Genomic DNA, 27,938 nt, shown 5'->3' with positions numbered 1-27,938 from the left:
GATCTTGTATAAGAAAAAAATGCACATTTGAAGACTCTCTACCACCAATCCAAGCTAAGTCAACACCTCCCTGACGTCCAAAGCTTTTCTCTGACCAGGACCGCCATCGAACATAGAGGACAGCCCCCCCCCCCCCCCCCCCGCATAGTACATGGCAAGGTCACTATCTGCTGACTCAACCAAATGACATTGCTGTCATCTGATGAACAGGCACCTGGCCGGCCAATAGCAGCAAAAAACAACAACATTTGAGGGGGGGAGTGCTCAGAATGCAAAGCAAAGTGGCGTGTGTATACACAAGTGAGAAACGGCTTGAATGAGGGAAGGGCGGCTCCCCCCCAACCAGCAAACATTAACCTTTATTTGTTTCTGACACGTGAGCAAGCAGCCCACCTCTCTCACACAATATAGGCATGTGAAACAATCACACCCTTCCTCGATTCCTCGCTCCACCCTCAGCCCTCGAGGACAGGCTTGACCCAGGAGGAGGGGAGATAGCAGGGGGGGGCGGGGGGGAGGTAGGAGCTCAAATTCATTTGCACCGCTGCAGCTGAAGGCAGCCGAAGGCAGCCCAAGGCAGAGCACGTTGCAAGAAGTGATACGCAAGTCGCCGGGCGGGTACGCCGACCGCGGATTACAAGCATCGGTGAACGCCAATCTGGACAAGGACACTTTACGAGAGAGATTGCAGTCTACTATGGTGGTGGTGGTGGGGGGGCATAAAAAAGAAATGCAGTGACATTTGTTACATTTTATTTTGCATCCAACCTGAATCATAATAGAGCCATCAGATTTTTTTTTTCTTATGCCGACATGGATTGATCACTTCTTCTGACATCTCTCGTACAATTGCATAGCCAAAGTGGATCACACGTGAGTGCCCTTTTATTTGAATGATTGATTGATTTTTGTAAGTTTCTTTATGGTATGAATCTTGAAATCCAATTTCTTTAAGTGGCTGTATACAATTCAACTCAATGTGATCAATGTGGGTCATCGCTCCACAAACAAACTGCTGAAGTCTCCATGCCACACACATGGCACATTAACAGCCCCTTTAATATTCGAATAATAGTTCAGCCATTTATTATTATTATTTTTTTCATGTACTGTCACTATCAAGACATGCAAAAGAGTGATGAGTTGCTTGACCGGTATGCATATTTCAAAAAAAAAATCATGACATGATTATTAGCTTGTTGTTGAAATGACGAAAACTGGCGGAAAGGAAGTTTGTGAAATATTGATAATCAAGAGGATTATTTATCTGCTGCAGTAAATACCATATAGAATAGATTGCACTTTTTTTGTAAACGTGAAAACTATGTGCAGCACAGTTTCGTGGCTCCACGGGGTTTGAGTGGATTAGCCGAGTTCTAAGAAAGTGTTGGCTTATTTGTGTGAAATGTTAATGGATTGTATCCGGTGACAGCGCTAAAGATTTGTCTCGCTGCGGTCACAAAAAACCTGTAGAAGGAAGAGCGGTGAGATCTCAGGCAGCATTGTCTTCCAAATCCATGAATTGATCAGGTCAAGAATTGTTTTGAAAGTGAGTGTTGATTCAGCGTGTCTCAAAATGCAGCACATAATTTTGCTCAATACGAGAATGTCATTGACCAAGGATGACAGACTGTCTTGAATAAATAAGTCATCATTGGTGAAATGCAACTTTTTCCTCCAAAACTTTATTCTTCTCAAAGTAAAACTTTTCTTGAAACATCCGAATACGATCTTGTTGTAACACCTTATTCCTGTATAAATACCTTATTCCTTATTGTTGTAAAAGTGTCTGTAGTATAATAAGAAAAAACACTGTGTCATAATTCTGACCTTTTCTAAAAAGTATCAACAACATGAGGACTTTGAGCCCAATTTTCACGGCCAGCACAAAGTGCACCTTAACTGTGCTGCTCATGGCTGTACTTTTCTTCCGTTTGGTCTTTTTGGAGGCACGGACAGTTAAAAAACATGTGTTTGCGCCATTGTGGGAGTGAACACAGCCGACTTGCTTCCCCGCCAATGGTAGTGCCTCTTCCTCTCTCATTCCTTTTCAATTCCATCCAGGAGAGGCGTACACAATCTCTATGACATTGTAGAATCAGAAATGGACCCACTGGAGTCCATCCAGAAGATAACAGAGTACAAAGAACTACATTTGTGAGGAACTGTAGGCAGATCTGTACTATCTGTTCCGAGCATGCTGTTGTTATATTTATGAATGAGATGAAATCCATCACAGAAAAATCTGTCTGCCTACGCTTGGCTCAAATTGACTTAAGTCAAATTACACCACCTGCGCAATAACTTAGACCTGCTCCAAGCTGGTCTAAAGTCCCGCCTACCAGAATGCCCAGCATGGTGCTTTGACAAAATCCCAAACTCAGCATGAAAATCAAGTTGTGCCAGTTTTTCCATATAGTATATAGAATAAAATAAATGTTACTGTAGCCAGATGAGTACATTTATTTCCATAGTATAATGTTTTGCTTTCTTAAATAGCCCCGCCCCTTTGTGTGTTGGTGACACACAGTGAGAGGAAAACAGAATTTTTCCAAACACATTCAAACTCTGATCTGCCACGTCAAGTGGGTCAAACGGCACCGGCATTTGACGATGGTGCTCACATTGTACCAAAGCGAAGCACCAACGGCAACATGTGAACTCAACCGGCGTGGACACCTCAAGATGTTCTCTCCAACTTTTACGTGCTGACTGAGCATGTATTGTGGATTCTTTTACATCGAAGCCTAAGAAAAGTATATTTTTAGCCTACACGTGTGCTTGAAGCACTTTCCAGATGGAGTAATGGTAATTAATCCCACGAAGGCCTTCAATGTATCCGCTAAAACATCACGTAAATCTTTGAAAGATTTCAATGAGCCACTCCAAAAATGTATTGATGTATTTTTTTCCATCAACACTAGGCCCCCCTGAGGGTTTGTTCCATTAATCAGAAGCTATTTTTAATACCCCCACCCCTTTTCCTTCAAGTAGTTGGCAGAATTTAAAACGAGTACAAAAGGACTTCCTTGGTTTATCGCCATTGGGGAAAAAAAAAATCCCTCTTTGAGTGGCTGACCTTTATTTTAGAGGTGATGGCTTCATGTGCACACCATGTCGCCTTAGTCTAAAGAGCATGACTCAAAGCATGACTTGCTGGTTAATGATACATTACCACGCCCCCCTTCAAAAAAAGTAAACTTGGTCAACGCATCTCCATTGGCGTCTTGTATTGTGGAAATACACGGCGGCTGTTTGCGAGTGACACACGGTGCAGGTGGCGACAATGTGGGTGACTAATGAGGTGTGCTTCCACACCATTAACATTTAATCAGCTGTTTTGCCGTAACACAGGAGGAACAAATTGTTCACTTTTATTAGCTCACCCCACCTCGCCGCGTCCGATGAATAAATCAACGCCGACGGCCAACGATCGGCATTCATGTGCAGAACGTCCACCTGGCACTCAAGCACTGTCGTGTTTGGTCCAATTTAGCCACACGTCGAGCCGGCTGACTCATGCGGCTCTTTGTTGTGTCGATCAGTAGGTAAATAAAGTCTCATGCCACGCTGACAAAAGCACAACACGGCGGAATAAAAAATGGGACGGATGAAAAGTTGTGTCGAGTCAAATCTTTGCAGAACTGGCAAGAGTAGCTAGAGGAGCAATTTTATAAGAACAAGAAAAGTATTTGTTCAAATGCTCATTGGGTATAGAAGAAAAAGATTGTTGTGCCACTGATAGAAGAAACCACTGCGCCAGAAGCAAAACAACCAATCACAGAAACAGAAGGTGTGCCATCAGCACATTTACTGCAGAATCTTTTTTTTTTTTTTTTGATCGTATTTGCATTTTCAAAAGGTTTAAAAAGTAACACGTCTTGACCAAGTAGTTGTTGGGATGAAACTAAAATGAAAAAAAAATTGAACAGAAGGGTTTGTAGTCCATTTCCAAAACACACACATTAGGTTCCCACGTAAACCACTGCTCCACTTTCACAAAATAAATAAACGGGCTCGACTTCACATAGTTTGCACCGTGTTGCACTTTAGACCTGCGATTCTGGCACCGCTCGACACTTCCCGTGAGTGAAAACGTAACTTGCCATTTTTGAATGACTTGGTGCTCCTCAACTGACAAAGACATACTGTGAGGGTTATGCAAGTCCAGTCTAGTTGTGGTTCTTTTTTTTTTTTTTGCATTCCGCTTCGATTTTTCATCCGACGACGGTGCATAGTTTGCCGATGATGGGCTTTTGACCCACACGTGTGTGCAATGTGTTGAAAGACTCCCCAGACCTGTAATATTTTTTCCCTCACCTTAACTACCTGTTTCAGTCATGCCGGAGGCATCGTTAGCCAATGCGCTGAGCTCTGAGAGGATGAGATGGAAATTGATGGTTGCGCGCCGACCGGGTGGCCTCTGGGGAGATTCACGCCGAGTGAGGAGACATAGCCATTCGTTTAAAGAAAGGCTCGGAGGGAAACGGAATCGCCGTATAGCGCACGTGATCGTCCAATCCAGTGTGCATTGCCTTCCACACCACTTTTCAAACAAACAAAGAATGAAATGACTGGAAGGAACAAAATCATCCAAAACACACAGAATCTATTTATTTATTTTTCTATTTAGGAAGTTATTTATTTATCGATTTAGCGATATATTTAATTAAAAAAATTTTTATTTATAATTGAATCAGAAATACGGATTAGAAGGACGAATAGCATGACCCCAAAGGAAATACAGGAATATTTATTGAACCATGAGATTTTGCTGCAGATTTTTTGGGGTTAAAATTGTGTCAGGTTCAAAGTACAAATTGAGACCAATTTGAAAATCAAATTGCCAGCCAAGATTTACAAATTATAGAAGATTTAGAATATTGGTTTTTGTCAATGAATCCATCTGTTTCTAAATTGAATTTTACACACTTGCTGATTTGACCGAAGGAGCTCCGAGTGACACATTTTTACGATGATTCCCCCAACTGACAAGCTTGTGATCCAAAGATGGCGTCTTTCATGTGCACCACTCATTTTTAGCATCGACACTTCCTGCATCAAATTTGACTCTTCTTGCTTCGTAACGATCCCTTATGTTCTTCCAAGCGTAAAAAAAAAAAAAAAAGTCTTAAAGGTCAGCCACATAGTTATTGAGAACATAGATAATGAGACCATATAGAAGGCACAAAGAATGCTTTATGGCGTAATTACAGAGAACAGGAGCGAGACGGCGAGGTTCAAACAGAGGCCCGAGGAAATTGAAGAGCTCCTCATACCGTTAAAACTTAATTAAAAAAATAGAAGAGCGGACATTGACGTCACACCGTCGCAAAAAGCGGCTTCGCTCTGCCATAAGGAAAACACTTATTTAATAGTCCAGGGCAGATTTGAATGATTGACATGAGAGGAGCCCCGTTCAGGTCAGAGAAGTCCATTTGGCAAGGCTACTCAAGCATTCCTCCGTCCAAGCCGGCATGAGACACTTGACAACATGTCACTCGGCACTATTAGCGGCTAATTGGCTAGCGGGTCCCCAGTGGAGTAGTGAGAGAGCACTTTTACCTCCCTATTTTTAGCCAAGCAAAATCACAAGTGGCTATTTGATGTGTTGGTGGAGGCAAAAAGTGGACCCGAGTGCAGGGAAGCGGGATTATCGAAAAAAAAAATAATTAAAATGGGTAAACAAGGCTCATGCAACAACTTTGCAAAGTCCCCAAACACAACGTACAAAGTAGCAAAGACAGATGGAGAACAAACACGTACGATATTTTTTTTTTCCCACAATAGCCTGATCACGTTTTCTCTGACTTCATCTGCGTTTATTTGCTCAATCTTCCGCCCGGCCTCCCACGAACTTCTGTTCCTCAGATTGCCATGTCACTCGTCTCTTACGACGAACAAGCAATTTATTTATAAAGCAAAGAAAAAATAAACATGACATTTATTGCGCTCCACAGTGACATCGAGCGAGTGGAAGAGAATGTGATGTACTCGAAGCGATCAAAAGAAACGAGAGAACGTAGGAATGCGACAAAGTGGAGTGGAGGTGAAGAAAGAAAAAAAGCTGTCCATCAGCCTTGAGAAAATATGAAAGGGAAAATAAACACTGTACACAAACTAATTAAAAATTGAAGATGGAATAATATTCCCACGACGGCATAACCGGTCCTCCTTTGACGACCGTTGAATCCGATCGCGTTGTCGATCAATTTCAACATATCTGATATAAGGCTCAGGCTGGAGGCCAAAGGTCACACGTTGAAAATAGCAGTCACGCAGTGAGCAAGCTTTTGATTTCCACAACAAGTTGTTCTCCTCACCGCCGGACCGCAATGTTTGTCTTGCAGGAATGGAAAGCATCAGCTTGGAAACGGACTGGGACGCCTTAAGCCTCTCCTCTCTGGTGGCGCCGGCGAGCAACAACCACACTTCCACGTCTGTCTTTGAGCTCAACACCCTCAACGGCTCCCACGGCGGAGCCTCCTTCTTCGGGATCTTTCCGGAGAATGGCTCCGACGCCACGCCGTACCCGCTGCCCCAACCCAGGGTGAGGGACCAGGGCCTGGCCCGGGCCGAGATCGCCGTGCTCGGGGTGATCCTGGCTCTCACCACGCTGGGCAACGGTTTTGTGCTGTGGGTGCTACTCAGGAGGAGGAAGCACAATGCGCCCATGCACGTCTTCATGGTCAACTTGTGTGTGGCTGACCTGGTGGTGGCCTTCTTTCAGGTGAGGAGCCGCAACTCGACTCGACACAACTGGACAATCATCAACGACGTCCCGGGCAGCAGTGGATGAAGCCACGTATACATTCTTGCGATGATTATTGATGATTAGAATTCCGTCAGGATTTTTTTTGGAGGCGGTACAAATATTTGCTCAGCCGCCTACTCACATTGAAATTTCTGGGATATCCTGTTCTGAATCCATCGAACATATACAAGACGAAACAAAAAAAAAAGGTCAAAACTTGGTTATATTTAAAATGTACTTAGCTTTTTTTTTTATCTGTCGACACAACATGATGAAGAATGTATTCTCAAAATGGATAGCGGTGGCTAGCTAACGGCTAGCCAGTGGATTAATCGTTCGAAAAACGAAAATGTTACCCGTGAGACTGAGAGCCTGACAGAGTTGATGTTCCGACCAATATGTTTAAAATTTGACTGGTGAGGAACACTGAGCTCGGAACCGGCGCGTTCTGAGCTTGGAGCTAAAATCCCAATAGCGCAACTCAGCGGCAAGAAATCTTCCTATCATCATCATGAAGTCATGATTATGTCACCGAAGGAGCCAGAACATCACGTTCCTTGCGCTTTTATCATACTTGACTCAGTCAGCAGACAATATATTGGAAAGTGACAGGTCGTTGCGCTCTGCTGGCACCCGGCTAACATCCAACATCTGCAAATCATTTTCAAGATCCTGCATCCGTCTACCTGGCTATTTGGCAGCGGCTAAAATAACATCAACAAAATTATTAATATCAACGCAGGGCAGACATGAAAAGTGTCCGGAATGCATTTGCACTTTGACAAAAACTCCAAAATGTGCGCATAGGTTCTTCCCCAGCTCATTTGGGACATCACAGACAAGTTCCAGGGACCCGATTTCCTGTGCCGCTCCATCAAGTACTTGCAGATTGTGGGAATGTTTGCGTCCTCCTACATGATCGTGGCCATGACGGTGGACCGCCATCAAGCTATCTGCTGCCCGCTGCAGGCTTACCGCAGCGGGGCAGTGCCCCGCTGGAACACGCCCGTCATGGTGGCTTGGGGCTTGGCGCTCGTCCTCAGCCTACCGCAGGTGAGAGCGAGTGACGTTTATTTTTTTTTATCATTGCCATTTTGATGAGCGTGCAGTCCGACCCCTCTTGTTCTTCTGTCAGGTGTTTATCTTCTCGCGCTCAGAAGTGAGTGCCGGGGAGTTTGAGTGCTGGGGTCACTTTGCTGGGGCGTGGGGGCTCAAGGCCTACATCACCTGGATGACACTGGCTGTCTTTCTCCTGCCCGCCCTTATCATTACCATCTGTCAGGTAAAACAGTTTTTTTTTTCCAGCATCGCCTTTGATTAACTTTTGATAACATCTGGACAGGCAGAAAATTATGTTCATGGAAGAAACTAAAAGTAGGCTCCAAGAAGCGTCTCGTGACTAAAAGGTAAAAAAAATAAAAATGTTTGTACTCATTTTAAAATGCGTAAATCGGGACGGTCACGAGTGCTTCTATCACCTTGCGGCCATCTTGACGGCATAGCACGTGTTTAAGGGGGAGCAGATGTTTATCGAGTTCATTCTGAGCACCAGAGAGAGAATTCAATCATGCCACATGAGAACGTCTGTGGTTGCTTTACTGCTGACGGCAAAGGCCAACATACAACCCTTGCTTTGCTTCAATTTCCTGAAGCGCTTCAACCAGAAATGCAAATGTGACGTGCGATCGTCGTTAAATGGAATCCAGAGTGCTTTTGCTGATGTCATTCCAACTGTGCAAAATAAAAATAAAAAAATGCTCATCTCGCAGATAAGAATCTTCCGGGAGATCCACAACAACATCTACCTAAAGTCGGAAAGGATGGTGATGGCTGAGCTGAAGAGGAACGAAATCTTTTTCCGCTTCCACAGCTTTAAGAAAGAAGAACGAGCCAGGGAGAGGGAAAGGGAACGGCGGGCGTCCGGAGGCGGAGCTCATCCAGGGCTGCGCCTGAAGCCCGCGACAAACAAAAACACGTCCAATAAAAGTCAAGCGGGAGACGCCGCGTCGAGAAGCGCTACGTCGGCCGATCTGCAGCAAACCAACGGTCCCGAGCGCCACGAGTCCTGCGCGGCGGCGGCCCCCGGCTCACCTCGCTGCTCCCTCGATTACGCCCCCCCTCGCCCAGAAGCGCCGCCGCCTCCCAGCATCACCAAGGCCATGTCCAAAACGGTCCGAATGACGCTGGTCATTGTCCTGGTCTACACTGTGTGCTGGTCCCCTTTCTTCATTGTCCAGCTGTGGGCCGCCTGGGACCCCAACGCTCCCAATCAAGGTCAGTAACATTCATACAGGAACAAGGACAAAGTTTCTGGAACGTCACAGAGACTTTTTGGCTCAGAATACTAAAAGCAGGAGTCACCAAAACAGCAGCCAGGTTGCCACCGTGGCTCGGTTCCAAAAATAGCTCCAAACAAAAGCAAGGCCTGTTAGCAAGTGTGTAAACAGCAGACAGCAGTAAAGAACCTCCCCAGTGATTTTGCAACCTGAGCGGCCCAGATGTCGACATTTCATCAACAATGATCGGCGCCGACGGCTCGAAAATTGGAAGCGGGTCCAACTTTTATTTTACAACTGACCTTTACCTTCAACGAGTAACACGCAATTCCATATCGTATAACACGCACGCACATATGGCAGCACGGCTGATGTTTATCGTTGTTTAGTCCCAAATCAACTCTTCCGTATGACATAGGCTCGATTTATGTAATGATTATTATTAGAAGCCCCCCCAAAAAAACAGGACGTGAGGCTTTTGGCCATCTGGAATGTTTCCAAGTCTATAGTAGGACAGTTGATTAGAACGCCATTCAACACAATGGACTTTACGACTCGGTGAGGTTTCCGCACTGATCCGTTTGTCTTTTCAGGAGTGGCCTTCACCATCCTCATGCTGCTGGCTAGTCTCAACTCGTGCACCAACCCGTGGATCTACACGGCCTTCTCCAGCAGCGTGTCCAGAGAGCTTCACAATCTGCTACGCTGCGGCTGGCCAGCGGGACGTCGCCGGGGTTCGCTGCCCGACGACTCCACCGCCACGCACACGTCCACCACTAAGGACAGCCAGTACTGACGCGGTGAGACAACCCCAAAGAACCTCACCTGGTCCTCCGGAGAACACGGGGTGACCTAGCTTCTGCCAGATGTTCCCGACAAATGGGATGGATGCGGACGGGAATTCCATCCGCGTCGGAGCGTGACAGAATCCGCCGCGACGGCTCGCGCGGAGGTGGAAAGTGACCTCGGCTCAAGAACGCAAGGTGTGAATGGCGGTCACGAGAAACGGATGGCGAGCTCGCTGCCGCCGGACCGACATGTGACGGACGACGCTATTCCACAGGAAGGCTCCGGTGGAAATCCAATCATGTGAACAAACTTGGAAGCAAGGGAAATTAGCGACGCATGAACTTAAGAGGACAACAGAGCAAACCCGAGAGAGGCTCATTCAAGACAAACACACACGCGCACACACTGGAACACATCCACTCAAACAAACACGAGCCCTCGCGGGGGCGACTTAGGTCTGCAAAACGAACAATTCGGCTTTCCGCAAGCCAGCGGGACACAATGATGTGTTTTGATGACAGCATGTGAAGTATAGAAAATGACTTCCTGACCGGTTACGCAACACGCCGAAGGAACGAGAGGAAACATTTCCAAAGCATTCCATGTCAAAGGATAAATATTGATTATCAGGCACGTTGGGATAGCATGCGTTCGTAGAAAGTCGCCACAAGTTTGCGTTAGTCGTGTAACCAAAGATAAGCTCGAGTTCTTCATTAGAAAAGCGATGCCGGTCCGAAAGAGAGTGTGGATAATGTCCACGGATACTTTTAGAGCCCGACAACCTCGGTTTAATCTCACGCTGTCGTCAACTGGGTTATTCTCGGAGGCGCTATGGCCAGAGACGGACAGACGTCTCGCCGGCGCACGGCTTTTCAATTTCATTTGTCGACAGTTTCCACCTCACAGTTCGTAATGCATTTCTGACAGACATCAAGTATTGCTTTTTTGGAATTATTATCCAACTATTAAAGTCTGGCAAATGAAAGTAGATCAAAAGTGTCGTCAACATGAGGCAGATTCAAAGGCCGCAATTACACTGCAGTTTCAAGTGCCTGAATTTGGACATTTCCATGACATTGCACAATAAAAACTTGCTCTTTGCATTTTTCTTATTCTCATTTTAACCGTCAAAAGGAAATGTCACTCCGGCTCTGCAAGATGCGCAAATATGAAACAGAGGAGAAGCGTAAAAAAAATGGCAGTCAATGGACTAATATCCACAATCAGCAACTAAATGTTGTGTCACGTTCAATATTTGTCTTCTATATTTGTTCTCTTTTGTGTGTGGTCACTGCCCTCTGTTAATACACGTCATTTCGAGTGTTCGCTAAAAAGTAAACACGAGATCACTGATTTGATACGATACTACTCGATAGGCACGATTCTGCAACTTAGGATCGTTCCGAAAGATGTTTCTTAAAAGAATCAAGAAAATGAATTTGTTTCAGTTCATGGTAACAAACACCAGCGATCAGTCCGAGACGGACATTAGAACAATTCGAAAAATGAACTACTAGATCAACTCTTCGTGTATGGCTGGGTGTGGATTATACTGCCCCCAGGTGGCCATTCTGCGTGACGCAGGTGGAGCAGCACAACTTCTATTGAATTGAAGCAAAGTATGTGGAGGTAAAAAAAAAAAAACATGCTTTGACGCTTGAATCATTGATCACATTGCTGCGAACGTACAGCGTCATACAACGTAAATTGCTATTTTTCCCTTTTTGGTGGATTTTTTTAAGAGCGTTTGGAATGGATTAATGATGTTTTCAGAATTTAAAAAGCACCACCGCATCACAAATTGAACTTGGCTCGAGGCAGCACGGTCGAAACAAGCTCGGCAATAAGACGGCAAAGGAGCAGCAGAAGAATCTCCGTGTGATCCTTTGTGATGGTGTCTCCTAAGACTACGCAGATGTAGCCATTGGCCGCTGTCACAGATGAAAGTAGACATTTCCAGACGTTCTGTTTTTGTGTCCAAAGCACAAACGCGGAGGACAATGCTGGGACGCTTTCAAGATGTCTCTGGAATCCTCGTTCGTGTCGGAGGAGAAGCCTCACCTTTTCCTCTGGCCCGGCGCCGCGTCCAGCATTTGTTCCCCAGACACGACGCTCCTCTTTGATAGTTTGCCAGATGAAAAGCTACATCAACACCCTGGCGTGTTCTACTTTGTTTCATCGGGAAGTGGGCCAAGTTCTCCGCAAACTCCTTTGGGTGTTAATGTATGTTCCTCTTCCTGATAGGAAACGGAGAGGTCAATAGATACTTCTTCTCCAATGATGCTTTCGCAAAGGCCTCTCACACTTATGGTGCCTTGAGATACAAACTTCCATCTGTTCCGTGACCTCGTTCCTCAGACAAAACACTTTGTAACACTTTTCAAATATCCTTTTTCCATGGAAGTGCAATTAATCCATGACAGCCTTAAAAATGTTTTTTTAAAAAGGCAGAACGCTGTAACATTGACAACTTCCAGAAATGTAAAGTATGATTGTTTTGTATGCTTGTGAGGATTGTGAATTTAATTTTGTACTGCCACTTGAATTAGAAATACTTTAGGATTCTGGATGCTAAGTATTAAACAGATTTTGAATCAGTTTTTGTTCCAATTCAATGGGCATTGTGCTGTTCCTTCTGATGTTCACGCTTTGGCCACTAGGGGGGCAGAATAAAACATGACATACAAGCTACAGACCTGCGTGAAGCTGGCCCCCCACCCACGCAAAATTTAAGGAAAATAGTCTGTTTTGTTAACGAAAATTTTTGCTGCACAAACCAGCACAAACGAAGCACAAACGAAACAGACTATTTTCCTTACATTTTGCGTGGGTGGGGGGGCCAGCTTCACGCAGTTCTTCTTCATTCGCTGCAAAGGATGAAACGTACTCCTGCCTTCTGTCTGATCGCTTGCAATTCCTCCGGTGCTATGCTTTGCTAAACTTTGTGTCATCCAAACACAAAATATGACGATGGCCGTAAATTCTACACAAAAGTGTGCACGCTCGCTAACAAGGATTTGTTAGAATTAGGGCACGGGCGAGGTTGACAGGAGGGAAATAAATCTGCAAGTATCTTTTAATTTGTACCATCTGAAACAGAACTCTTATTACGCCTGCTTATTTACGTATTTTAAGTACAAATCATAACAATCAACCATCAGCCCCTGGGAATTAACTTTACAGGGTTAGTCACTTAATCATGTTTTTAACACTACTAAGGCGTTTGCCGCCAAGTCACGGAGGCAAGGTCAGCAAAATGGGTGAGCAGCGCTTCTAAAATCGATTCGGGCCCGGCGGACAAGTGCGGGATGTGTTGATGAGGCCTCCAGCCTTGACCGCTGCCCACCAGGATGGATTTTCTTTTCTTTCAAGATTTCACAGCCAATTTGACCACAGCTGTTTCAAATTGATACAAAAAAAGTTACGAGGCATCCATTGCATGCGATCGCATTTCACGTTCGCTTTTTACAATTCTTCACAAACGTTTTACGACCCGCTTTTGATGGATTTACAGCCAACAAAACGGTTTGATAAACTAGTCAAGTCAAGTTAAGTTAATTGTTTGTGTATATGTAGCCCTAATTCACAAACAAGTCTCAAAGGGCTTCCACGTGTGCGAAAATGGACAATTACTCACAGGAGGGCAAGGAAAAACGCAAAAATGAGAAACTTTGAGAACACAAATGGGAGCATCCCCCTTCCAGCATGACCAGGCTGCAATGGATGCAGCGAGGGCACACATCATCTAAAACAATCCAAAGAAAAAGTAGATGTTCATATTCAAAATGAAGAGCTGCAGGTATCACCCAAACTGATCACGGCCACCACAGGTTCATGAAAGGCCATGTCATAAAAATGTGTCTTAAATGTAGCAGTTCTGATAGAATAGAACCTAAATAGAAAATGCTCTAGACCCTGCAGGTCAACTAAAAGACTAGCGTTTGGCGGACAACTAGGTCGACGCGATACGAAGGTGCTAAGCCATGCACTGTTTTACAAGTCAATAAAAGAACCTTGAAGTCACATCTGAAATGGAAGTTGGCTAATATAGGAGGAATGCGATCAAATCTTTTCAGTCTCGCCGCAGCATTTTCTACTAACTATACAAAAGAAGATCTGCGTCCGCTGCCGTTTCATCATGTCCAACTGAGAGCAGTTAACGAGCGGCGGCGTGATGGAAAAGCAAAATAAAAGCAGAACCCGAGGAAAGGAGGTAGCTTCCATATATGGCCGCTTTTTTGACCAGCGGCTCGGCCCGGCCCGCCCGGCAGACAAAGCCGATGAGTGGATATGCACACGGGAGCGGAAGAGCCAGATAAGAAAGAGAGAGAGAGAAAAGCGCAGAGGCTCACACTGTTGCGTTAGCGGCTGCTCTACTGTACACTGTGCCGTGACATAACGGAGACAATGGCCATGGCTCAATCATAACAAAAGCCACAGTGGTGAGAAAAGAGACGGACGGCGTGACTTCACGGCTGACTGAAGCCGTGGTGCGACGTTTGACTGATTTGGGATGGTGAGTGTGAACGCTTGCCTGTCTTTTGTGTTTACGCGGCGAGCGGGTCAGGAAGTGGTCCATCTTTCCGCAAGTATGAAGATGATGAGCACTATAGAGCATCGGTGTCAAACTCAAGGCCCGGGGGTCAGGTGCGGCCCGCCACATCATTTTAAGTGGCCCCCGAAGACAAATCGTGCATTGACTTCATGTGTCAATACTAAAATTACAAACTGGCTTTACTTTAAAAAAAATTATTGCTAGTATTTTTTATTAGCATTTTTACTGGTTTTTACTAGTCTCTGATTTCAAACCTAGTTTGTTGTGTAGCCGATAATAAAATATAATAAAATATAATAAAATATAATAAATAAATAAATAAAAAAATAAATACAATAAGATAAAAATAAAAAGTATAATAAAAGGCGTTGATGGCCCTCCGAAGGAAGCTATGACTACAATGCGGCCCGTGACAAAAACTAGTTTGACACCCCTGCCATAAAGAATCGCTATATGGATAGAAATGGCTGGGATTCCAAAAACCAGAAACTTTTTTTTGTCTTAAACTCCATGCACAGCTTTCTTTTAACTGACTGAAATGACCTTTGGCTAATCCAACGGGCAAGCGAGAATCAAATCTAGCCTTCCTGTGATTGTATTTACTATGAAAAAAAAAAAGTAAATACTCGAACATATTTGGTTAGGTACTCCCGCAGAGAAGCGCAATCATGCCTTGGAAGGCCATCACACAAGTGCAAAAGAGCGAGACAAGCCCGCAGCCTTCGGCGGCGTTTGTTTCAGCAAATGCGCAGCTTCTTCCCACGGTCTTGTCCGTCCGTCCGTCCGTCTGTCTATCTGGCAGTGGCTGGATTGGCAGCAGGCCGCGCCTCCTCTTTGAAATTTGGATTGTCCTCTGGCCGAGGTGAGCGCAACACAATGCAGGTTTACGTACGCGTGCTTGTGCCACGAGAGTCTGCAAATTGAAATTTGTTGGGTTTTAATGTTTGAATGATGTTTGAGAATATTTGTCATTTTTCACATGTCCTCAGTATTATTAGTCACCTAAAATTCCTTGTTTAGCACGCTCAAACATGGAGAATAAAAACTCTTGAATCTTAAGGCTCCACATGGAACACACGAAATGGACTTGATCTGTTTCAATGCAGCCGCAATAAATAAATAAATAAATAAATAAATAAATAAATGGAGTCTTTCCAGAAACAGAACAAACAAGAAGTCATGCAGGTTTGGATTGTGTTGTCGAGAAACCAACTGAAAATTTGACATCTGTCGGCATGTTGAACTTTAATGTTCACAGCTGCTTTTCATCGACCAATCGTCACCATTATTCTCAAATGACGTTTTTACATGCGTTTTGTCATTTTATTGCTTTGTCTCTAGTCATTGATGCTTTTATGTTGAAGTTTTATCTTAATTTCCCTCTTTTCGGGTCATCTTGTTCTTTCCACATTGTTTCTTTGCCTCTGTAAACATTTGTCTTGCGGTTAAATGAATTCAACCCGTTACTTTGGAAATAACAAGCAATAAAAAAAAACAATATGACCATATTGAGTCACTGTGGCAAACTGCACAATCATGACTTCAATTTCCCGTAGTAAAGGTAAAGTGGTGTGACCTGTGAACTAAAACTGGGCCTCAAGATGTTGCATCATGATAGATGTCGTCGCTGCACGAGAATAAAATGCACAACACTGCCACTGTGTGGGCAATTAGTGTAACTACACTAAGACCTGATCAATGGAGCAACTACTCAACTTATTTATTGAGGCTATTTGTGTTTTGCTGGCAGCCTTAGCAGTGACGCAATGCAAAAGTAGAGTAAATTTCGGAGCAGCTAAGTAATGGAATTGGGAGACATTTCATTCCGATGTGTGCATGAAAAAAAAAAAAAAAACCGCTGTCAACCTTTGCAGAAGCTGCAAAACCAGCCAGATCATTTGAATCAGGCGTGTTGCAGGAGAGAGACGAGAGAGAGAAACTTGCAGGACACCGCACCCCCGAGGACTACGTCACTGTGCGAGAAAGACCAGTTGCAGTTGCAGAATTCGCCACACGAGGGCGGCATTTTACTTTAAATGAAAATGCCTTGCCTCAGTTAGACTGCAATGCCACTCTATTCTATGGCCATTTTTACACCAAAGGTTAAAAAAAATAATAATTCATAACTGATTGTGTCTCATAGCTAGCAAATAAGTAATAATAAATAAAAAAAAATCACATAATAAATAAACAAACAAACAAACAAACAAATAAATAAATAAATAAATAAATAAATAAATAAATAAATAAATAAATAAATAAATAAAAATGAATACATAAATACATTTTATTCCCTCTTTTTGTGTCCAGAATTTCACAAGAAAGGGGAAGGGAGACTGGCAATAAAGACTTGGCTTCCATGCATTTTCAACAGGCTGACTTTGGGCTGCCCATAGTACACGCTGGAGTGTCACGGCCCACCCAGTCCATTATGCCCACCTTCAGTTTTCAAAAAACCCCATTGTGCATGTTTTTTCTCGAACTATGAACGCTTGCTTGTTGGGTGAACACTTTGTGCCCCGCAATCGACTGGCGACCGATCCAAGTCGATCGCTCAAATTCTGTCTCCAGCGCAGATGAGCGAAAGGATGGATTGCTGAAAAAGACATTCTGTCTCGGCTTTGTGTGTCTCACTGAGAAATCCAACCTTTGACCTCGGTCAGACAGTCTCTGTTGATGAAAAAAAAAAAAAGAAGCTCTGTAATTCCCCATCGTCACTGCTTATATTTGATCTATTTAAAGCTGCCGCATTCCTCTCTCAGAAGACGCTGATCTCTTTGAGAACGTCCAGTGCCAGAAATAACAGGTTTGGATCAACACGCGGCCGAGGCGTGGTGAGCTCGGCTGAGACATGACTGCGGTCTTTTCTCCACTCTTCTTTGCCTCAAGTCTATTTGTCTGTTTTTTCTCACAGACGTTTGCAAGGAGGGAGGGGTTCTTCATCTTACTCATTGGAAGTGGCTAAAGAAACAAGAGCACATCCTCAAGTCTGGGAATGCGGGGAGAGTGTAGTCAGAGGCGACCGTGTTGAACGTCTCTTTGAATCGCCGGACAGCGGCGGCCAATTGACATCCAGTTCTCAAGTGCGGGTGACGTTACCAGAAATAAAAGTTGTATAGTATAAAAGAAAAAAAATATATACTGTCCGGCCAGTCACTTGTTTCACTTTGCAACAATGAGGCCTTGGAGTCATCTGCACTTTTTTAGCATCTCCGTGTGACATCTGGAATAAAAAATATCCTTCATCGGGGAGAGTGACAACAATTGCGGGCTTGACACGCAGAGTTCCGCTGCCTGTCGTCGTCGTGGGATGTGGCGTCCGTCATGCATTATTTGGCAGGAAGCTAACACTCATTTTGCATTAGATGCATGGCTCAGTGCACCGGCATAGCTGCTCTTCCCCCCCCCCCACACACGTGCATGTTTGTCACCTCTCTTGACACTTTGTGTACAAGAATGTAGGTCACATACTGTATGTGAGCATTAATGTTTGTGTGTGCACACATCTACACGCACGAAGCAGCGGTAGGCCAGTTTAATATTTAATTGGGCTGATGGACGGCGTCTGTTGCTCGGCGAGACAAACATCATTATAACACACTAAGTGCCTTAAATCTAATTAGAGCTGAAAATCACATTACAGCCGCTGGGTGATATATGAAGCGACTAAACCACAGTTTTTTTTTTTGGGGGGTTTTTTTTTACGCCGCTCATTGGGGTAGGAAAAAAAGTAACGGGTTTGAATAATAATTGACAATCAATAATTATAGAGAAGGTCACGAGAAACAGATGAGATGTATAAGGAAGAAAGGAAAGGTTGTGTTGAGGTCATTTTTGAGTGATTTTTGAACAAAACAACAACCAAATGCTCGTTGGTATTCATCATCGTTCTATTTCTATTATCGCACCTAAGCAAAACCCGTGTGTGTGTGTGTGTGGGGGGGGGGGGGGGTCTAATTTATGAACAATGAGTTCATAAACAGCTTCCACTTAGCTTACATGCTTTTGCACTTGGCTCGTGTGGAGATGCGATTGAGTGTTGGGCTCTGGCGGACATGAAACAACAGCTTTGCTTTTCGATTTGGAAACCTCCGCATCTTGTTCATTTCCACCAGGGGAAGTAAATAACAAAAAAATGTGTGCCAAGTGTGGGAGAACAATTCTGAGCGGCAAAAAGCACAAAGTTGCAACTATCAGCGACAACAATGAAATGACATCAGGCTTTGCTTTTGTTCCACAGTCAGAAATGTATCTTTTTCAAAAATGACATTTCTCGCGACAACATGCGGGATATGCCACTCCGCAGCCTCGGCGAGAGGCGCCATGTCCTTGTTCTCTCCTTCTCCCGCTCCCTCGCCGTTTGTACGGAACAGATGCCAGCGCTGGGTAAAGCCCTCTCCGAAGGTCTCGGCCCGGCAGCAGCATATTGCTTTATAATTAATGAAATTAGGGCCCGTGTCGGCAGAGGAGGCTCGAGTCCCGCCCAACGCGAGACTGCTCCCTTCAACAAGGCTGAGGGGAAGAAAAAGTGAAGTTGCTCTAAGCTTTGCAACAGGCTCAGGTAATGCCACGTGCGGCCTTGAGGCCCTCGCTCCATCCAACAAAAATGCGAACACAATCAGGTCGCACAAAACCTGTGCTGGGACATTGTCAGACCTGAACTTTTTATCGCAATTTTGCAACCGCGAGTAAAAATGGGAGCACTGCTTGCTGGGAAGCCAAACTGACTTTTTTTAAGGTCACACAAGCTGACATTTAAATTTTTGACTCCATTTTATAGCTGCTGGTGATAATTTATGACATTGCGGTTAATATATTAGTTTTTATTTTATCTATCTATCTATCTATCTATCTATCTATCTATCTATCTATCTATCCATCTATCCATCTATATATCTATCTATTTAATAAATAAATAAATAAATTGATAATTTAAATAATTTGAATATTTATTTATTTATTAATTTATTTATGTTATTGTTTTTTTCGTTTCAATTTTTATTTTCTATTAAAACTAGTTTTCAATGTTGACCCCACACGTCCCAAATGCAGCCAGGACAACTAGGACGCAATGCAAATTTTGTACTTGCTAATGCTAACCATTCCTAGCCAGAGAATGCTAGCAGGCCGGCTGTCTTTGATGCCATTGTAAATTGTCCCTTGAGCAGGCTGCGTAAGGGAACCAGCCGAGGAGGGAAGGCGGCGTGAAATCTCAAACACCTGGTGGCGCTTCCTACAGCCGAGCGTGCAGCTGGTGCAGAAAGCGAGCGCATCAGGCGCCCGAGACAAGTTGGCATGCACCGATGATGACCTCTATGTCCATCCATTCAATTCAAATCCAAAATGTTAACTCATACGTTAGGTACGCTCGTCATTATTCAGCGAGCGTGGCGCCTTACATAATCGGCGAGCGCCTCAACAGCTCATTGAGCATCAAGTGAGGTCAAAGCTCAGGGAGGCATTCATTTAAGAGCAACTGTCCCATTTAAAAGTGCTCGTGAATCAACAACATCGGAACGCTACAAATCGATTCTTGTTCTAAGCTTAACAAAACAATTGGCAAGATGACACTTGACCCCGCCAGAAAAAAATGGCAGCATCAATTTGCATATGCACCTTAAAATTCTCCCTTTGAAATTTATAGATACCTTAAATTGAGGTACAAAATCAATAACAACAAGATATACAAAGCAATAAAAGAACAATATAGCCCGACAATATCCCAAACGCCTAACGGTAAGATGTGTTGGCTTGAGTATGGGTCGTTTCCAAGGTTCAGTCAATCCTAAAGAAGCAAAGAAAAATTCAAATCCTACCTTGACCTTGATAGGAACAAGTGATGGCATCATGTAATGGTCCTTGGAATGGTAGTTTGTTGCGAGCTTGCCGCTCGGGTTAACCGAGGCTCGCTTTAGAATCAAGAAGTTTCTCCAGGAGGAAAAAAAAAAACGGCCTGAGAATCAGTCCACAAAGAAGAATAAACTTTAGTGCATTTAGCAAAATGTCGGTAAATGACAGTTGTAGTTATTGTCTCTAAAACCGCTCAGGTTTACCAACACACAACACATCAAATTAATACTGCAAGAAAACAATACATTAAATATTGAAAAGAAAAAAACTTATTTTTCTCTTTGCTTTACGCCAACAGCAAAAAGTGCTCAAATCAAGTTCAAAGCATCATCAGTATCATCATAATATTTATATTTATATATCAAATTATATATATACTTGAGTAAAAATTGCTTATTATAAACTACGAAGAAAGAGAAACAAAATTCGTCCATTTCATTTTTTAGTCCTTCAATATTCACATACTTCTTTAATTAGATATCGAAAATCAAGATTTTTAGTGGAAAAAAAAAACCTCTTGACAGTCCGACGCTGTCGTACTAACGCCAATTAGAGGTCGAGCCTGCGCCTGCTGAATCCGGTAGTTTTTTTTTTTTTTTTCGGCATAAAAAAACAACTTTAACGTCAAGCAACAATCATACTTCTCAAACTAAAAGTGTTCACCGAAAATAAACTATTTGCATTGCCCACATATTTATCACAAAATAGTTTCAATTATTTCTACAATTTTCTATTTTGTATACCTGCTCAATCCCGTTTGCTCCGGTATGAGAACGGACATAGTATAAACGCAGGAAGTGAAGCGACGGCCATCTTTTGTTGCCAAAGTCTATTTATGTTTTATATGACGAAAATCTTGGCCTTAAATTGAAACAATAAGTCATGGAGAAGCTCTAAAAATACATTCTATCATTAAGAATAAAATTATAAACTTTCTCTAATGAGATTTATTTCTCAGTTTGCTACTCAAATATTTATCTGCATCATGTTAGAGCCACTACCAAAGAAATATAAACCTAACGTCATCATACGGACATAAAGTAGTTTGAATATAATTTGAATTCCGCTATCTGCGAGGATTTCATTTCTCCATGCACAGATCATAACATTTAAAAAAAAAAAAAGAAATTGTCTGGTTTATGTATATGTCGGTGTGTGTTTGTGTACGTGTGAGAGAGTGAAAACGTCGAGCATGTGAAAAGAGGATCACAGGTGTGTTTGCAAGCTCCACAGAGAGCCTCCTTCCTCCAAAGGCCCTCCGCCCCCGAGCATCCTGAGTAATATCAGGCTGCAGAGCACCTGGGTCCTTACCCCAAAACACACACACACACACACGTACACACTAATGGCCCTTTATGGGTGCGCCATACGGCTCTAATAGCCAGCTGTGTGCAAAACCAAACGGAGCGTGCCAACAGTCACTGATGCAGTTGTAATATTAGATGAGAGCAAATTTCACACGAGCCTCCGCAAACACGTCAATCGCGCACGATTCATTCCCCGTGCGACAAAATGTGCGATCCGAGTCGACAAACTAAAGGTTCCTATCTACGAAAAAAGTCTGAGGGGAAAGAGAGGAACATCGTAAATCTTTATTTCGTTCATATAAATGTTGTAATAAATAGTGACGTTTATATTTGCATCGTTGAGTTTCTCAGTTGCTGAGGCGACAATAAATTATAACGACAACTCGGGATTTCAAATCACACAACTGTTTTTCTCCCGCCGTCATCTCCGCTGCCCTGAAGAATTTGGGCTGTCCGGGCTGCTATACGGAGACAAGGACGACATTGCTGGTGCTGACCCGTTTCCAGCATCTCTCTCCTCTCGATCTGTCTCTGGATCTCCCTCAGTTGCAGACGCTGAACCTCTTCCATCTTCACTCGAGTCCACGGACTCCTCTTCTGGTCCCACATCTGAGGGACGCTCCCGGTCGTCGTCTTCGGGACCCGACTCCCTGGAATAGCGTCGCTTGAAATTGAAGCGTTGGTTCTGAAAGAACTTGACAATAATGTGCTGAGGCAGATCCAGTTGGGCTGACAATGTGTGGATGGCCTCCTGGTCCGGGTAGAGCCCCACGTCGCCGATGAAGCTCTGCAAGATCCCCAACGCTTCCAAGGAGATTCGGGAATTTTTAGCTTCTCTGAAGCCCGGGCTCCTTTCGTGCTGAGGCCCGTTTTCAGACCCGCTGACGAGAGGTGAGGCTGTCGGCTGCACGTGAAGAGGCGATAGAGCTCTCAGAGGTGGCAGGGGTGGTCCCTGTCAAAAAAAAAAAAAATCACAGCTTCATTGTGCACGTTTGGAGACTGGGGTGGGGCGGCACGCCCAAAACCCAAAACCCATGGGCCATCAATTAGACTGGACAGACCTAAATAGAGATAATGGCAATTCCTTTCTCTCTTTCGCCGTCCAAAAATAAAATTACAGGCTGGGCTGCCTTTGGAATGATACAGAGGTGGAGACTGCCTGGCAAATATTTTGTGGGGAGTGCCGAGCGGGGGCTCTTTTTTTTTTTTTTAAATGACTTGCCAGACGAAAAGAAAGACAAGAAATTGTATGATTTGGGCTCTATAGCTGGACAAACCTGATGTTCGGGGATACGCGGGCCACCGTGCTGCTGCCTGGCCTCCTCCTCATAAACGCGGTCGCGCTCGGCCTGCGGGATGGACAAAAACCTGCGGATGGCGCCCAGGTTCTCCCACAGCGTGCGGTTCTCTTGGCTCGGGCTTTCTTTCCATCGAAGGAGTTCACACAGCCAACCCTGACCGTGACAACATTTGTTCTCGTTGCCGGTCGTGCATCTATGCTAATTGCGGGGGAACGGAAAGGGCGGCGCTCACTTGGCTCTTGTTGGCCGAGACTTTGGCGAACAGACATTGGGAGACCTTGGCCCTCTTCATCTCTTGTTGGATCTCCTCGTAAATCCTCGACGTGATCTTCTCAAGCGTCTTAACGGGAGTTTCCGCGTGGCATTTAGTCTGCAGACAGGAAGTAAAAATGAAGCAGTGGTGTCACGTGATCCAATTTTTTTCACGCGTGTACCTGCGTGTGTCTGTGAGCGTTGTTTTGGTTTGTTGGAATGTTCCTCTCTCGCTCTGCCTGGTAGATGCGGTCTCGTTCTCCTTCGGGTAGAGCCAGGAAAGCCTGCATGGCCTTGAGGTTGACCAAGAGTGACTGGGAAGCCGAGCGGGGGTCTTCTTCCTTGCGCAGGATCTCCGAGAGCAAGCCCTGCCCGATGACGACTCGTTATGGGATGATTTCGGTCGGACTCGGGTCGGGTGGGTTTACCTGTGTGCGGTTGAAGGCCACCCGGGCAAAGACAGCTTGAGAGACGCCGGCTCTCTTGAGCTCGCTCCGAACTCGACGGTAGATGTCAGCGGACATTTCGGCTCCCGTGGGCTCCGCTGGGCCTTTGCACGGCCGGCGGCACAGCAGGCGGTTGACGGCCAGTTGTCGGCCGATGAAGTGCGCCACGGCGAGTTGATGGCGCATGAGCGGCGGGAGAACGCCGTGCAAAGGGGGGCTGGGCGAAGGATTGCTGGAATGAGGCAGGCTGGAGTTGTGCTGCTCCATGAGCTGACTCGGGATGCATCCGGCAGCACCCAGGTCAGGGAAAAGAGAAGGAAGACGCTTGTCCAACGTATTTGACTCCCAATCTCCCTCCGCTGTGGAAACACAAAAGAATCTTTTTAGGTTTTTAATTTCAAAGTCACGGAAAAGACATCATTTTGCCTCTTCCTTCTGATCTCCAAGTCTCAGCAATCTGATCAACCTGAAGAAAAAGCTCAACATCTTCATTTGCACCACCTCCAGCTCTACTCCGCCAAGTATCTGACTAGTGGAAAGTCCTTTTCAGTTCTTGTGGATTTTGATGACTCATCCTCACTGTAGCCAATGTGTTTCTTGTTAGGCTGGTGTTGGGTTGAGGGTCACATGGGGTATTAGGAGAATAAAAATGGGACAGAGGTTTGGCAGAGTGTCAAATTTGTACCCACCGCATGTTGTGTGTGTTCTGCACTGGTTCCTCGACTATGGCATATCTATTAAGGGTGACATTAATGCGAAGCACGTGGGATGACGGTTCCGTCCGACCATGAGCCGTCACCGGCACAAGGGCTCGACGCTTCGGTTTACGCACACACACAAAAATGCAGATTTGAAGCAAGTTGTCACCTTGAGTGCGTTTGTAGTGTTTGTACCAGCGTCCAAACTCTTGGCATTTGGACACGGACATGTTGGCAGAGGAGGAACTGTTGACTATGGTAGAAATCAGATTCTGGGGAGAAACAACATTGAGGAAAGTTGAATATAGCATGAGTGCAGAGTTTTCAATATTCCAAATAGTGAGTGTGTGTGTGTGTGTGTGCGTGTGTGTGTGTGTGTGTGTGTGTGTGTGTGTGTGTGTGTGTGTGTGTGTGTGTGTCCTACCTACCTGGGAGAGCGGACACTCCTCGGGCAGAGCGTTGTGATTGGTCTCTCTGAGCATCTCTTTGAGGGCCTTCCTCACTGTGGCATGCGTCCACTGTTCAGAAGGAAGCTCCTCCAGCCGAGCAAAACTGCAAACAAAATAAAATAAAAAATGTTTTTATCTTCCTCCAGATCACAGAGACCGGACTGGAGTACCTGTGCAGCAGAATCCGTAGCGTGACCATGTGATAAACATCCAGCAGCATGTCGGCCACCGTAGCTTCTGGAGCATCCGTCAGGTTGTGGACGGGCATCGGCTTCCATTGGCCCACTTTGATGACACCTGGAAAACAAACACACCTTCCGATAAAGACATGATGATGAGCTTGGCTGTGCCCTTCATTCTGGACCACAAGTCCAAATGAAGGACTACGCTCATGTTGGGAGAGGAAAAAACCAAATTTGATGTCAGTGAGTGTTTGCGCTGGAGTCTTGTCGGCTCAGAATAAACAACAGGCAGCCAAATCAAAGAACCCCTGGCCTGCTTTAAAAATACTTCAATGAGACAAAGTCATGCCAAATAAAATGGAATCAAAAGGGGGGGGGGAATTCATGTCATTTTGGTTGCGACTACAATTGTGGAGCAGTGTTGGGATGATGCCAAACACACAAAAAAAATTGTGAATAAAAAAGGCTAAGGTCGAACGGAGGAGGGTCACCTAGAGGGCACTTAGCTTAGGCACCTCACCCCGCCCCGTGTTTAGGACACGGCCGGGAACAACAACAAAATCCAAGATGGAGTCATGGGCCTTTATTGTGTAAACCTCCTGGCACACATTGCGCCGGTGTGGTGGAGCCACCCAGCTGGAAAACAGCTCCAATCTATTCATTGTCGCTCTTAATAATTCACTACTCAGTCATGAATTACCAAAAACATTTGAAATATCCCACGTGAGATACTTTTCTTTTATATTCCCTAAATAAAAGAAACTTAAAATGAGGGAAATGAGCATTTGGATGCTACTTGAATGTTTGAGAAGAAGGAGACACCTTTGAGGAGGTTACTAATGACGGAAATACACGCACCTCGGGCCTGGACAGCCGAGCCCTGCGAGTAGCCCAACGACATGAGCGCCGTCTCCACCAGTTGCGTGAACGGGACATCTTTCGGGATCAGCACAAAGTCGGCGTGACGGTGAGCGTGCTGCCTGCCGTCGCTCGCTACGTCTACGTGTTCCACGACGCAGTAGACCGGGATGGTCACGCCTGCTACACAAAGTTACGAACGACACTTGGCTAATTGCTAATTGACAAATGAGGTCGAGTTAAGTTTAGCCTGGGTTGACTCGTCGCAGTCTCACCTCCTGGTCTCAGCGGTGTGTCGCTGTGAAGCTGAATTTGGGGAGAGTCGTTGAGCTCCACGAGGTTCATCTTGCACAGCGGGGGTCCGCTCGGGGGGGTGCTCCCGACACCAGCGCCTTCCTCTGGACTGTCGTGATGGCTCTCCGGTCCCCTTGCTCCACCTGGCAAAGAACCTGAAGAACATCAAGTGTCAATAAAGAGGAGTTTGTCATTTATGTTGATGACTCCCTATTATAGGCAGATGATTTTCAGATTTTTCAACACAAGCAAATTCCTGTTCATTAGTGCATGCGTGCATTTTTATATTAATAAAAAAAATTAATAGCAATATAAATTAATCAATTCAATTATTTAATTCATGTTCATTAGTTCATTTATAGCAATAAAAAAATTAATTGCAATATAAATTAATCAATTTCAATTATTTAATCAGGTCATTATGCACAGTGTCCATAAACAATTTTATAATTTAACAAAATCTTTAACCCAGCACCCCTCCAAAAATAGAAAACAAATACTATAATAAATAATCCAAAAAAATTTATATTTTTTTAAAACTTGGCTACATGAATATTACCTAATTGTAAAGAGGCGTTAATTGTAATTCTAGCAGCCACGCGGTAAACACAAACGTGCAATGACACATTTTGTTCGCGTGCATGAACAAGCACTTACTTTTTTTCATCATGCTGCCTGCCACCTTAAAGTCAGCCCGTCCATTTGGAAAAAGTTGCGCCGCTTCGTCCGTCCGATCTGACAGCCAACTTTTGCTTGGCAAGCTCGGCGGCGCCCCGCGAGATGTGAACGCAAGCAGTGACAAGTGGGCAAGTGCTGCGGCTTCAGCTGAGAGCATGCAAAGGAGGCCGGTCGGCCGGCGGGCGGGCGGTTGGGCGGGCGGGAGGGCTGCCGAGTCGACTCGAGTGGGAGGGAGGGGGGCGCATCGTGGCCCTCAACGTCTTCATTCGGCTCTAATGAAGCAGAAATATTGTCATCATGCAGATTTTTCAGCCATCTCTATTTTGAGTATTTATTTTTCTCAAGTTAATAAAAGAGGGAAACTATTTTGTTTGCACCCCTCTCAAAACTTGAAATGGTTATAAGTAAAAATTTTGCTTTACTTTGGCACATTCCAGTATTTAGTTTTGAAACTTTTAATCAAGTAAATAAGCAGTACTTGAAAAAAAAAAAAGCTTACGGCGAATTCCCGCCTTTGCTTTCTGCAATTAGAAATCGTCGGCGGAGCAGTGTGCGTTCTTTCTTTTTGTCTCTCACGCCATCTTGTGGTGGAAAGGCGTTGGTGCTATTTTGACGTGTATTGAAGCTTTGTAAATATCTTGTACCTGCTGTTTGAACTTGATTGGGGGCGTTCATCTGACTTCTGTAATGTGTTCAGTTACATTTAAAATATATGGCTTGTAAAACAATCCCACATCAATCCAGACAATTGCTGAAAACAATTCAAATAGTCTTGGCAAGTTCATTAAGACGCAAAGATGTCAAATGACGACATCTAGCGGTCACCAGGGGAATGACACCGTTCAAATGCTGTTTGGTTCGAGCGCAATATTTCCCGAGCGATGATTACAGTGGCAGTAAAAATTTGGTTTGGAATTTATTGCTTTTGTGCATAGATTGTGAATAAAACTTAGTCTGATCTAGAATCACAATAAACAATAAAAAATAAAGGATAACACTAGTTTACAACCTCTATTACAAACGTAAACCTTACTACAATTAAAGGTGACAGCATGTGTGAAGTGGAAGACCAACTTTTCAGACTATTAAGAGAAATTCTGACACTACTGTGAAATTTCTTTGAAACCCTAAACCGCGGCCCTCTAGTGGTCCGTGGCGGTTTTGCAGGTGGTCCGGGAAATTGGAAATGGAAGATAATTGTAACATTTAAAAAAAATAATTGATTGATTGTATCCTAATTCTATTTTGA

The 27,938-nt window shown here is 44.5% G+C and overlaps 2 protein-coding genes across 3 annotated transcripts; one reads left to right on the top strand and one right to left on the bottom strand.

Annotated features, from left to right (window-relative positions):
- The first annotated feature begins 623 nt into the window (after positions 1–623).
- LOC147062752 (vasopressin V2 receptor-like) lies at positions 624–10,927 on the top strand. The gene is made up of 6 exons (XM_085918798.1): positions 624–873; positions 6,351–6,730; positions 7,562–7,807; positions 7,890–8,036; positions 8,524–9,028; positions 9,624–10,927. The coding sequence occupies exons 2-6, from the start codon at positions 6,353–6,355 to the stop codon at positions 9,824–9,826; spliced, it is 1,479 nt and encodes a 492-aa protein (XP_085774924.1). The 5' UTR covers positions 624–873; positions 6,351–6,352; the 3' UTR covers positions 9,827–10,927.
- A 10,948-nt stretch (positions 10,928–21,875) lies between these two features.
- LOC147062751 (DNA-binding protein SATB2-like) lies at positions 21,876–26,794 on the bottom strand. Of its 2 annotated transcripts, none has more exons than XM_085915087.1 (11): positions 26,669–26,794; positions 25,993–26,166; positions 25,718–25,900; positions 24,848–24,974; positions 24,657–24,780; positions 24,398–24,500; positions 23,513–23,889; positions 23,267–23,452; positions 23,065–23,202; positions 22,809–22,985; positions 21,876–22,483 (listed from the first exon to the last, which is right to left on the bottom strand). In XM_085915087.1, exons 1-11 carry the CDS (start codon positions 26,679–26,681, stop codon positions 21,953–21,955), a joined length of 2,133 nt encoding a protein of 710 aa, XP_085771213.1. In that variant the 5' UTR covers positions 26,682–26,794; the 3' UTR covers positions 21,876–21,952. The 2 variants fall into 2 exon arrangements, with proteins under 2 accessions (XP_085771213.1, XP_085771221.1); XM_085915095.1 differs by having other exon boundaries at positions 25,718–25,897.
- Between the last annotated feature and the right edge of the window lie 1,144 nt (positions 26,795–27,938).

The sequence above is a fragment of the Syngnathus leptorhynchus genome, chromosome 1, assembly GCF_054491065.1.
Source record: "Syngnathus leptorhynchus isolate UIUO chromosome 1, UIUO_Slep, whole genome shotgun sequence".
Taxonomy (NCBI): Eukaryota; Metazoa; Chordata; class Actinopteri; order Syngnathiformes; family Syngnathidae; genus Syngnathus; species Syngnathus leptorhynchus.
This window is presented reverse-complemented; position numbering and strand designations above follow the sequence as displayed.

Excerpts from the sequence above, each read along its gene's own strand:
- LOC147062752 (XM_085918798.1), top strand. The coding sequence starts at position 6,353 with ATGGAAAGCATCAGCTTGGAAACGGACTGGGACGCCTTAAGCCTCTCC. Across the intron at positions 6,731-7,561 it reads TGGTGGTGGCCTTCTTTCAG|GTTCTTCCCCAGCTCATTTG; the intron begins GTGAGGAGCCGC and ends ATGTGCGCATAG. Across the intron at positions 9,029-9,623 it reads CCCCAACGCTCCCAATCAAG|GAGTGGCCTTCACCATCCTC; the intron begins GTCAGTAACATT and ends TTGTCTTTTCAG.
- LOC147062751 (XM_085915087.1), bottom strand. Across the intron at positions 24,975-25,717 it reads CTCGGCTGTCCAGGCCCGAG|GTGTCATCAAAGTGGGCCAA; the intron begins GTGCGTGTATTT and ends TTTGTTTTCCAG. Across the intron at positions 24,781-24,847 it reads CTACGGATTCTGCTGCACAG|TTTTGCTCGGCTGGAGGAGC; the intron begins GTACTCCAGTCC and ends TTTTGTTTGCAG.